Raw genomic sequence first — 13684 nt, forward strand, 5'->3', positions numbered from 1 at the left:
CGTCACGTCTGGCCTGGCCATCTATCGGTCGCCTGGTGAATCAGAGGTGGGAATCACACACACTTGTGTTGATTTTTGTCTCTTGTTCCATAATCGAGTACATTGAAACGTATGATGTAAAAATAATTAATACTCGCAAAGTAAGTAGAAATTACTATTTTTTCTATATTAATTATATAATTTCAAATCAATTTAATAAAACACATTTTTCGTTTCTGTGGAAAGGTGAAAAATACGTTTTTAAAATTTAGGTCTAAAAACGGTTTCTATTTAAACCGTTTCTTAAGGGGAAGCTGGAGTTGCTAGTGAACTATTTTTTCACTATAGCGATGGTAATTGCAGTTTCGAAAATTCTCTTTATTGCTTGTGCAGAATAAAAAATCCTTTTCCACAAATGAAGCATAGATAGAAAGAAAGTCCGCTCTACAGGACTTTATACTCAAAATGGAAAAAAGTTAAAAACTTGCATTTGTCTTTTCTAACTTTTTTCCATTTTGAATATAAAGTCCTGTAGAGCGGACTTTCTTTCTATCTATGCTTCATTTGTGGAAAAGGATTTTTTATTCTGCACAAGCAATAAAGAGAATTTTTGAAACTGCAATTACCATCGCTATAGTGAAAAAACAGTTCACTAGCAACTCCAGCATCCCCTTAAGCATAAAATATAGAACGGTAAATAATAAAGTGAGAACTGATTCTTTAAATCAAGTACGAATAGAGATTGCAGTGAGATCGAAGTGAAGATATACTTTCGCGTAAGAGGCTTTGAGAATCAAATATACCGGTAGAGGTGGAACCGGCATATCACGAGATATTAACAAAGAGATTGAAGTAAAGGTAATGTACTTTTGTTTAAGAGGTCTTTTGAGACTCGGATACATCGAGAATCCGAGAGGAAACCGGCATATGTCGTGCATTTCTTCGCGGCGATTGTCAAAGCGAGTTTCATTTCGTGCTCCACGTCGTAATCTCAAGTCATTATGACTCGAAATATGTGCCAGAAACTCTGCACGAGGCTCGAAATGTTAAAACTTGTGCGCGCTTCGTGAGTGGTATTTAATTCAGCGCGGATGCTCCCGCGCGTGTCTTTCCGCGTAACGAGAAAACTTACAGGTACAGCATCCCGAGCCTATCTTCGGGAGATACGAAGCTGAAACGGGAACGTTAAAGCCGCGTGAGAATGCCGATCACGAACCCGAGTGCTAACAGGCAAGAGCAGGCTTCCCGAGATCTATCTTCTCGAAATGGAGTGCATGCTTGCACATCTCTGGATTCTCGATATCGAGCAGCTTGCTCGCAGAATGTTGCATATAATGCGCACGCGTGCGTATCTGTGTTTGTTATACGCAGAAGTTTAGTCTTTTTTCAGCGCTCTGGTATTATTATTTAAACTTCAAATAAATTCTTGCTCTTTTACGCTTTTGAAAAGCTGACATCGAAGTTTGTAGAAACGAGCGCAAATATTTTGATGACTACATTTGCATGTATTATGCACTTAAGACAAAAATATATAAAAAGAATAAAACTTTCGCATACATTTAATACATGTAGACGCAATATTCAATAACATGGCTGATAAGACGACACATGCTACATTATCTGACAGCGAATACTATTTGCCGCGACGCGTCGCGACGGTGACAATTTAAATGTTATTTGCACATACATAAATTATTTGTCACCAAATAATGTAAAGATTCGTGTTTCGCGAAAAAGATATTTTTTTCAGAGCATGTTTCAAGTCTTGTCACGTCGTGCTGACAGTTCTTTTTATTCCCAAGTTGTAATTAATATTGAAAAACGTCGAGTCAGTAGATTTACCAACGTAAATACCATACCAGCGTAAATAACGTATCAGTGACCGACTATATCCGAACTGAAATATTACAGAAATGTGACAGTCTATGGTGTCCATGGTATGATATGTGAGTATAACGTTTGCGCATAAGTCGTTGGATAAGTTCAATGATACCGTTCTCTGCAACGACGCCGTCATGCATAAACCGCGCTGAAACTAGAGTACTGATTAAGTATTCTCCCTAACTGCCGGTTAACGATCGCGGGAACAGCGTCAGTGGAATAATTTCACGAGGCAGTGTCATGTTCGAGCATGCACCGTGCCGTTCCTCTTGTCAGAGCCGCATTATCGCGGAAAGTCTGTCTGAGATCGCATACTCTCTCTCTCTCTCTCTCCCACAAAGTATTAGGTATATACAGGGTGTCCCGGGTTTTAACCGACAAACTGCGGGAGCATATTCTACTAGTGGAAATAAAAAAAATTCTTATATCGAGTTTGCTTAGAAATGCTTTATTGCAAAGTTATAAACCAATATTGAAAAGAAATATGAGATAAGTAACAACGGATTTTTTCACAAAAATAAAAATTACGTACGCAATGATTTAGTGACGCATTTCAAAATGTTGTCCTTGCACATCGATACAAGCTAGACATCGACGTAGTACAGAATTTGTTACGGTACGACATTCCTGAAAATTTTGTTGCATCTCAGTAACTGAATTAGTAATTCGTTGCTTTAAATCTTCAAGCGAGACTTCTGTACTGTAAACTTTATTTTTTAAAGTTGCCCATAAATAAAAATCAAGAGGCGTTAAATCGGGCGATCTTGGAGGCCAGAAAACCGGTCCTCCTCGACCAATCCACCTATGAGCGTAACGTTCATCTAACCAGTTTCTAACTTGTCTAGCATAGTGCGATGGACAACCGTCTAACTGTATCCAGCTGTTTTGGCGAAGATTTAAGATTCTTTCCGAGCGTCGTCGGTGTCTTAGAGCTGAACGAACATCATCATATTCATTCATAGGTCGAAATGAACCCAAATTACGTAATTGCAAATGGGTATTACTAAACACAGAACTATCTGGTACTCTCCTGTTGGGAAATCTACGTTGATACTCTCGTACGGCAGCTCGTGCATTTCCGTCACAGAATCCGTACACGAAATGAATATCGGTGTATTCCTCATTTGAAAATACTTTTGGCATTCTGATAGTAATTGCTAGTTGATACGACGATTGAAATCTAACAGCTACTGTTGTGAAAGTAACAATCATACTGAATCGTTTCAACATAGTGAACATGAATACATGTGAATACACATAACATAAACATCTTCGACCTTCCAAATTCTACACTATGTTCCGTTGTTACTTATCTCATATTTCTTTTCAATATTGGTTTATAACTTTGTAATAAAGCATTTCTAAGCAAACTCGATATAAGAATTTTTTCTTATTTCCACTAGTAGAATACGCTCCCGCAGTGTGTCGGTTAAAACCCGGGACACCCTGTATTTTAAAAAATCGCGAACGTACCGGCGGGATAAAGAAAGGGATGGTAAAGCGAAGAGTTAAAGTAGAGTTCATTACGAAAAGTACGTGCGTCGACCACTGAAATTTGCAGCCTCTTTCGAAAAAACACATACACTATGCCTGATGAGAATATCATCTTTTTTTAGAGACGCGATGATTTCTTTAAAGTCCGATTAATGAAACAATTTTAATTTCGTGATTACTTAATTACAACTCTCGTATTAATTGCTTTAAATTGTACAACTATAGAACGAGTAACGCATAAAGGGAAGAAAATCGAAAGGAAATTCGGCAAATGAGGCACAGTCTCTTCAAGGGCAGACTTTCGTGCCCGAAGGGCGACGTCGTAACGACACCGACTAGAAGGACACACGGGGATGACACGACGGGGTGGAGGGAGAAGCAACGGAAAGGGTTGGCTGCGGAATCCAGGTGGACAGGTTAAAGAGCGCCAAAGTGTGTGGTTCGCGAACCGGTTCGGATCGATGAGGTCCACAGGTGCCAGACCTAGTCTCATCCGCGCAAGCGCCCCTCTCGCACCCCCTCAACCTTTTGTCCTCCCTCCTCCGCGTGACGTCCTCCCGCGTCCTCAACTCCCCGAGCCCTCTCCCCTTCTCCTCCCGCGTAGCGACTCTACCGTCTGGTCTCCTCCTTCTCCCCCGCCACCGTGTCCTCGGCGTTTCCGTACATCCATCCCCCGATCGCACTCACCCATCCCCCTTCGTTCTCCGCGTACACCCCCTTAATCGTATACCAGCCGCAAAACGCGCGTAGGCAGCTGCGCAACTCACGCACGGAACGTGAACAGATAACACGTGTCGGATGTCCTCGAGCTGCACGGTGGTTGTCAGCGAATTAGGCTGCACGAGATTGGCAATGCCACGAGGATTAGTGCAGGGTGAGCTAGGTAAATTCGCTCGCAGGGTAAACTCGCGAGGAAGAAGCCCGAAGCCGGCGCTTCTGAAATTCGGCGTCTCTCGGCGACGGAGGGAAGCATCCCTTTCAAAGAGTGGACGGGACTTCAACCGGGACGCGAGGAATCCGAGGGAAACCTGAGAAAATATCTGGAAGGTATCTGGAAAAGTGATTCGGAGGGCTCTCGAATGTTTTTACGTTTCCTGGCTTTCTCCAGCGGTGTTATTTCATCGAGCAGCACTTTGCGAATTCGTTACATTGTTCCGATCGAGCTGTCAATGTCGCGCCGTGTTAAGCTCCCCGGATCGAAATTTTTCCAGCCGGCAACGTGGAACATTTTCATTGATCTGATTAATCTGATAGCAATGCACGCGGAATTCTGACGTATTCTGTATTCGACATATTCCGCGCGAACAATTACCCGCACACGATTGCATCGCAGTGTCTTTAACAACCGGCCAAGTTGCAAAGTCATTTGCAAATTCCGACATGAGAGAGAAAAGGTTAATTAAGGTCGACCGATTTTGGAGCTACCTGCCCGCCGCCATCGTCAGAAGGGCGAATCCGTTCGCTCTTTCTCCACTGCGGTAAAACTTTTCCTCGCTGCAGCTGAAAGGCGACAGTCCCTTCACCGAGGGAGCCATTAATAATGCAGATTTGGCTTCCGGGAAATTAATCAAGTAACACGTTAACCCGTTGATGTAATTTTCCCTCGGTTTCCTTTTTAATAAGTCAACGCTGATATCTTTTGTAACGTGATTATTACTTTTTTTTTATTTATCGGGAGAGTAGATTTGGTTTACGCGCAAGCTTTCCGTACACTTTGCATGCACTAAATTCCGAAAGAGCGTATTCTCTCTTCCGCGAGAGAGAGAGAACACCGGGAGACTTTATAAACCATGTCAATATTAATATTTTTTGCGTGTGCAAAAAGAGGAGCGATAAAACGAAAGCCCAACTCATTCATACGAGTTTTCGAAATGCGAATTAAATTTATACAACGTGCGGCAGTTTCATAAGCGCCACTGGCTTGAATATTGTAAAAGTTGGTCCTTGCTTGTAAAAGCTTCTTTGACCGCGTGGGAAATGTATCACCGAGGCAGGAAAAACGCGATATTAGCGTGTCGCGTTTAATGAAACGTTTTTCTTCTGGGGACGGCGTTGCAAGAGGGGCCGTTAATTAATAGCAATAATGCAATCGGCGCGAGTATTTGTTTTATTACTTTCTTTTTGTTTTGACGTTACATTCACGAACACACTTCCGAAAGTTTTAATTTATTATCTATTGTCACGGATACGACAGCTTTTTTTGTAACTGTTTGGAGTGTTAATGCATTCGAAATCGATCATGTGTAACATTTATTTAACGTTTATTAACTGCAAAGAAAAAAGGCGAGAAAGCCGTAGAACGTTTGGCCTATTTGCATCACAATGAGCGCGTCCGCGATAATTAATTGGCCCTCCGAGAAACTCCGCGAAATTATATTAATTATTATCACGCTTTGACACGAGGAGGTATTACATTTTTCATTACACGGATTAATAAATTGTCGCGGCGGAATTAAATGCGAATTAAACGCTCGACGGAGCTCGCGGCCGAGACGAGCGTGTTGTTCTCGTGCGACGATCAATAGCGGACATCGATTTTGCACGGCGATACTCGCGAGAATAAGATATGGAAGATACGCACAATATTCCGTCTCGAGAATACACCCATGAGAAATTGGCGGGAACGAGCATAGAGATCTCGCGAGTTACTCGTAAAACTGACTGACGGGAAAAGGCTGATGCGGGTAGAAAACGTCGCAAACAAGAAAAATCACTCGCGTCGCTTCGGAATGATTCCCCCTTGGTAAGAGTAATGTCTGACTCTCCATCTCTTTCTCTCTCTCTCTAAGCAGTGAGCAAAAAACATTCAGATGTCGCGAAATTCCAAAAGAGGTCTCGCGAGAAAGAGGACGTGAGAGGAAACTCTCTTGTTGGCTCGAAATAGAACGAAGAGAACCTCTCCACGACATTGGTCCACGTTAGTCGTGTTTGTGTTTGAACGAAAAGAGTCGCCGGGAGAAACCGTTGCAAACGACAAAGTGTATCAAATATTTATCAGACGTGACGTAAAGCGCGCGATACAACTTTCGTAGGGAGATATTTTTAAATTGTCCACTTGCGACGTCGCATCGGACAGAAGAGAGTTGTATTGAGATTAACATCGCAGAAGAGATTTCCTATTGTTACACAGACATTTTTTAATTATACGTTATTATTCTAAAAGTATAAAAGTGTTTTCTCGTCGGACCACGATTAATCGATGCGGTTGCAGCGTTGCTTCGATGCGTCCTCAAACATTAATGTTTATATCAGAAGACAATTGGCTGCTGATTGCCGAATATTCATAAAACGAGCGCATAATGAAAATTAACCGTGTTAAATGGTCTGCAATTTGCGCGATCGATTCGCCAGTAGCTAGCTACACATTCATATCGTCGCGAGTTAATGAACGAATTCCAGGTTTCTGGTATTCCAGAACTCCTCGACCTTAATCTTGCTAATAAATGCCTGGAAAAGCCAATTGGTTTTCCGTTAATTAAAGCTTTTTTGTTGTAATTAAGTATAACAAACGTCACTGCCCGAGCTTAAATATATTTTGTCTTTTAAAATTTTAATACGTTTTTCCATAATTTTTTCAAATCTTCTTCAAAAGAGTGCCAATCTACTTGCGATAAATCGATCGTTCTTTCTGACAGAATTGCGCAATCGAGATCAAATCAATCGCGCAAATAACTTTGCTGCATTCAATTACTGCTTTTTTTTCTTTTTTTTCGTTTCATATCGTCCCACGAAAGACATATTGAAAGCGTTTTGCGATCAAGCGAGGGACAAAGAAGCCCGGCGACTTGCGTCGCCGAACTTTCGTCGGCAAAGAAGCGGAAATTCGCTCATAAATTTCTGCAACGTCGCTCCGACGACGGCGACGGCGACGACGACTCGTCATTTCACGCTTTTACGAGCTACTGGAAAGAAAGCTACGACTTTAAGGTTTACTGACGCGCGTCCAAGACCGAGCTAAACTTTTATATAGCGCGATTTAAGAATTAAATAAATTATCGAGTCATATGTGCTTGCAATACAACATATTAGGTTGTTCATTAAGTTCTGCGGTTTTTTTGCTCTAAATTAAAACATAAATCTATTGTACTTGCATACTTATTCAATCTAGAATGTATTGTCCATCTTGATCGACCACCTTCTGCCAACGTTCTGGAAGGGACATAATGCCGCGTTTGTAGAAGTCGCGCGACTTCTGCGCGAAAAAGTCCTCCAAGTACGTTTGAATATCGTCCACTGAATTAAAGCGCTGCCCGTCGAGATTGTTTTGGAGTGACCGGAACAGACGGTAATCCGACGGCGCAAGGTCTGGGGAGTACGGTGGGTGCTGCATGACTTCCCAGCCAAAGCGCTTCAACTTCTTCTTGGTCACCAAAGCAGTGTGTGGTTTGGCGTTGTCGTGGTGGAAGACAACGCCCTTCCTGTTCGCCAATTCCGGCCGCTTCTCCGCCACTGCCTGCTTCAATTTTTCTAACTGAGCGCAATGCTTCTCGGCGTCGATGGTCCGACCGCGCGGAAGCAGCTCGAAGTACAGGACGCCTCGCCAATCCCACCACACACTCAGCATCACTTTCTTCGGATGCAAATCCGCTTTGGCAACCGATTGTGACGACTCACCCGGACCGCACCATGACCGCTTGCGTCGAATGTTGTTACATACCACCCATTTTTCATCTCCCGTGACCATCCGTTTGAGAAAGGCCTCCAGCGAGTTCCATTTCAGCAGGGATTCACAGATCATGACGCGGTCCAAAATGTTCTTTTCGGTGAGCTCGTGAGGGACCCAAACATCTGCTTTTTTCGACATCCCAAGCCGTTTTAATCGCTGCGCAACCGTTGTATGGGCGATGTCGAAGCGCTCCGCGATCTCCCGCGTCGTCAGGTGTCGGTCTGCTTTGATTGCGGCCACGATTTGGTCGTCGTCAGTGGTGGATGGACGACCGGAGCGAGCAGCATCGGAGACGTTCACATCTCCGAAACGAAAGCGCGCGAACCAACGCTGACAAGTGTCGGCGCTTATGGCCGAGTCCCCGTACACGCCACATATCTCACGTTGTGCGTCCGTCGCTTTTACTCCTTTGCGGAAGAAAAATAGCAAACTGTGCCGAAAATGCACCTTTTGATCCTCCATTTTCAATGAATAGCGCGTACACACAACACGTCAAAACGCAACAAAGACTCTGGCGAAATGTCAAGCGTTGTCTAACCTGTCACGGAGTATGCGGCAATCCGCGGTTCAGGCGATGCATGCTATCTTTTTCAATGGACAAACGCTATCTATCGAGAAAACCGCAGAACTTAATGAACAACCTAATAATAAAACATATCACTTTCAGTAGTCTGCCGTCCATCTTATGTTAGTATCATGGAGACAATAATAATTTAATAACATATTTAACAAAAAATTGAATATTGAAAAAGAGAACCAAGTGTGGAATGCAAAATGAAGAAATAACGTCAAGCGGAACATGAAACAATCATGGTTTATCCTTACAACAATCTCAGAGATAACTTCGATGTAATCCACGATTCCGTATGCATAGAGTGCAGTGGAAAGAGGGAGGGAATACTCACCAAGTATGGTGCCAACGCTGTTGGCTACCGCCCCGGAAATAGCACCGTTCGCCAACGCGTCCAGGCAGGCGCTAAGGGCGCACGCACACGCACTCGTACCTATAAGGTACTCCAGCACCATGTTCCATCCAATAATGAATGCTATTAACTCGCCTACTGTCACGTAACTGTACATATAAGCGCTGCCGGTCGTATGAGGCACTCGTACTCCAAACTCGGCGTAACACGCCCCTGTAATCAAACCGAAGAAAATTTCTCAGTCATAGCACGCGAGCATTATCAATCGTAGTGGTTACTGGAAATCATCCATGGGGTGAGAAGGGAGCCACGCGTTCATCGGTGGACGCGCGAACGCGCATTTCACCCCTGCGCACGAGGATGAAAACGCGGCGCTCCCATCGAGTGAACAAAACGCGGGACCCGGCAATCGCATTTAGCGTGAAGTTCGGGAAACATCGTGACGAGGAAGAAATAACGGAAAAATATGGCTTGCCAACGAGCCGAATGACTGCAGAATCGTTTGCGGAAGCTTACGCGGCAAACCAACAGGGGCGCAAAAGCGATAATAAAAAGTTTCATCGCAGCCGTTCTCGCGGTGACTTAAATGTTCATTTTGTTGATTAAATTCGCCAGCTTTGTGAGAGCGACTGATTGAACGGCGGTTCAACCCTCCAACGTAGATTACGTTACGGGAGATTCCCCATGCTTACATTATAAATGCCATAATCCGTACGCAATATTCTTGCCTCCCTCCAGTTTAATAATATTAACGCACATGGGATCGTCACATGGAATTCGTGCGCGAATTACGTCCCACGTGTCCCGATTTCGCACCCCACAGCAATGTTGTTACGTTTCACATCAACCCCCACGCTCGCAATCTCTTCTGCTATAGTTATCGGAGCTTGCCGGCGCAAGGTTAAGGAAAATCTAGTTTCTGTTGATATTAAACACGTGGTATCCATATACCAGCCGAGAAATAGGCCACCACGTCTAAGAAAAAAAGTCGGGGGGCTACAAGACAAGGTGGAACTCTGCGGCATTCTCGACGGGCAATTTTAAGGCGATCGAAGGACGGCAAGCAAGTGTAAAGACACCGCGCCGCAATGTTGATTATTATTCGCTAAATAAAACTGTGTAATGGAATAAGGAATTGCATTTCTCTGTGAGAGTAACAGATTATTATAGATATTAGATAGAGGAAAGTCCCCGATTATGAGATACCATATCGATTTTGCCGAATGTAAGGAAATCTATAGGCAGAATTTAAAAATGTAATACGTTATCTTGAAGAGAATTTAATAAGCTTTAGTTTGATGAAATGAAAAATCTAATTTAAATATTATTTTTTCTGAAAATTAAAAAAATTTGAAAAAAGAGCTTTACGCAAGATCGCGAAAGTGTGCTCCTAATATAAGATACCTCGAGAAATCGGTGTTAAAAGTGCAAAATACCTCAGTATTGCAAGTAAAAAACTTTATTAGATATTTTTATAAAAATACTGCTGCCACAGCCTTCGCCAAATCTTCACGATTCCACTGTCGACGCTTCCTCGTTTCTCTAACCTCCATAGTCAGATTCTATAAAAATTAAATACACAAAACTGCGTAATATAAATTCGTATTAACTTTTCTTTAACCTTAACGTAGTATTTTCTTTCTTTTTATTACACTACATACTCTTCATATTCGAGCAATAATTATCTCATATTAAGAGTACCCTGAATGTCTCATTATACGAGCCACACGCCTAGCGGTTCCGCGATCATGAAATCTAACCTCTACAATTAAGCAATTCAACAAATCGCGTAATTTCCTGTTACTACGATTCTACTCTATCATTGCATACTGAATTTATTGCCAACCATTTCTTTATTATGTAATAAACAAGGTTTAAAGACTTACCTTAAGTTCCTTTGACATGTTCACGATTTCACAAACCTTTTCTTGCAAAAGCTAAACGCAAAAACGAACAATGAATTTTTCACTAAATACATTTTACACCAAGAGTAATAAGTTTATGGTGGAATTAACAGATGGTGCTCACTAGTTTAACAGAAACTCCATTATCTCATATTAGGAGCATATCTCATAATAGGGAATTCTCCTCTATATGTATACAGAAGTTTAATCTGTTTTCAGCGCTCTGGTATTATTATTTAAAACACAAATAAATTCTCGCTTTTTTATGTTTTTGAAGAGTTGATCGCAGTTTATAAAGTTAAAAAACAAAGCAAATATTTTGATGAATTGTATTGCATTTATTATGGTGCATATATTATGCATCTAAAATGAAAACGCGCAAAATATAACTAAACTTTGCATACAACTAATAACCATAAAAATCATAATAAACTGATTTGATTTCCGTATATTTAAATATTTTTTATTTCACGTCCCAAACAAACAAACACGGATACGATTAATGTTCGAGATGTAACGATCCGTGATCATTATAGATCAGCGATGATTACTGTGCTACAGCCGCTACATCATCAAATAGCGGCATTAGCCATTAACAACGTAACGAATTAATTAAACGGCACCGCGACATGCCCTAGCTTTAATCCAACTATTAATTTGTGCACAACCTCGGCCTCTGAATACGAGATTAATTAGAGCTCTGCCTATTGGATCGATAATTACTATCGAGAACCACGGCCGCGATCGAACGAGTAATAACAGAGATGCGCCACGTTTCTTTTCTGCTTTCCATTAATTTAATATATCAATATATTCCATATTCTGGTACCTCTATTATGAAGAGATCCGATAAAGAATCCTCTTTGAGGTCTAGTAAGCCGCATGAAACATCAATAGAACCTTATCGTATCGGAAAAATGAGATCAAATAATTCGTCTTTTTTGCTCTGACATAATTAAACACGTATTAAAGCGACGTTGCAATTTTTTCACATGAGTAATGATTACAAATAAAATGTGGATTATCGATACACTGTGAAAAAGGTTTCGTTTCAAGAGAAAACGAGAGGTAGAGATTTCTCCTCAAGCTACAATGACAGTCACGCAGTCGAGACAACGTAACGAGCAGCACAGAGATACGAACTTCCGGCGAAGACGCTTGTACGAACCGCGAATTACAATCGCGATAAAGGGATTGGCACGGGGCTAAACAAGTCTGATGAAGAGATTCGGTCTTCCGTCGTGTGCAATGCCACATACCACCTGCAATCTATACATATCCGCAATTTCGCAGCGGCAAATATCGACTTGCGATCTTTGACTATATACCTATGGACTGCTAATGGGCAGCCATTGTGCGATCCAAGATCTCAGCGCCACCAGGTACCAACGGCCGAACCAAGAACTAATAATCATATATTTCGTGAACATTGTTTTAAGAATATAATATTCACATTCTCTTATACTACAATATAAAACAAAATATTCATGGTCATTGTATTAATATGATTTTTTAAATGCTTTTTGAACAGTAAAATTGTTGCACTTTTCATGTTAAATTGCAAAATAACTTCAAATTCTTTTCTTACTTACAATAAAGCATTAGGTACATGAGAATGTAGTACAATAAAGTATACTTGAAAGGAAAAAATTAAGAAAATAAAAACGTAATCTTAAGAGACTAGAAATCAGTTTTATTATACACTAGCATCCCCCGTCACGCGGGCTTCGCCCGCGATATTACGTGTAGAATTAAATAAAAACACATTTTACCCCTTCTCACCCGTTAGGGGTGGAATTTCGGAAAACCCACCCTTAGTGAGCACCTACGTACTAGTAGGAATATACCCTTAAAATTTCAAGTCGATAAATGCAGTGGTTCGGGCTGCACGTTGATGAGTCAGTGAGTGGTAGTTGGCTTATATATATATATAGATTACACTTACTGCCCTTTGAACAAAATTAGTTTTGTAAAATCTTTACGGACATATTTTACATGTAAGTTACGTGTCAATTCTTTGCCAAACCAATATAACTTTATTTTTAAATAAAACTCTATTATTGTTTTTATCATTTTATGTTTGTGATTTTCTAATAAATCATTATCTAATACGTGCGCGTCAAAATTGGTAAAAAGATTTTGGACATTTATATTTCTTATTACGTGCAAAGTCATTCTTTGAAATGCGTGTTTTATTTTCTATTCTATAAATATTAAATATTTTTTCTGTAGTGCTCGTTATTGTATGAGGTATGACCTCAATGATTAATCGACGTCCGTTCGTAAGTAAGTAAGGAGAAACCTTTCAGATTCAAGGATCCGTGCATCATCAACCATCGGAATTGCGGACCGATAATCGCAGAGAATTTAAGGAACCAAGTGTGAATTCTTTACTTCGAGACGATTTTTGTATTCCTGTTTTGGCTTTGTATCGTGTGATTGTACATGATTTGATACAACAATAACGAACCATTTTGTTTTCACTTAGAATTTGTCACTTATAACACCTCGCACGCGTCATGAAACCACAGAACAAATGCTTCAGTCAAAGGTATATGTACGACTATTAGTTCATGGCTTGGCCGTTGGGGCGTGGGTGCGCTGAGATCTTGGATCGCGTCTTTTACATTACCCAAGTGGCAACGTTAGCAGTCCATAGGTATATGGTCAAAGCTTGCGATATACTCGTACACGCGCGACAGCTTACGGCGGCGCGTTTACAACCCCCGTATCGCGTATGAATCGTAAATTACATTTGACGAGTGTCTTCCGCTTCCGCTTTGTACGGCTCGTCGATATCGATATTCGGACCGACCGTTGTCGATACGATAGTTCGA

The 13684-nt window shown here is 41.4% G+C and overlaps 1 protein-coding gene across 3 annotated transcripts in view; it reads right to left on the reverse strand.

Annotated features, from left to right (window-relative positions):
* Positions 1-13684, reverse strand: part of LOC105282705 (cationic amino acid transporter 2) — a 100535-nt gene that overhangs the window by 30435 nt on the left and 56416 nt on the right. For all 3 annotated transcript variants that reach the window (XM_011344914.3, XM_011344915.3, XM_026973409.1), the window contains exon 4: positions 8926-9156. In XM_011344914.3, coding sequence (XP_011343216.1) covers positions 8926-9156 — 231 coding nt within the window. The remainder of the gene's footprint in view (positions 1-8925; positions 9157-13684) is intronic.

The sequence above is a fragment of the Ooceraea biroi genome, chromosome 10 (genome assembly GCF_003672135.1).
Source record: "Ooceraea biroi isolate clonal line C1 chromosome 10, Obir_v5.4, whole genome shotgun sequence".
Taxonomy (NCBI): Eukaryota; Metazoa; Arthropoda; class Insecta; order Hymenoptera; family Formicidae; genus Ooceraea; species Ooceraea biroi.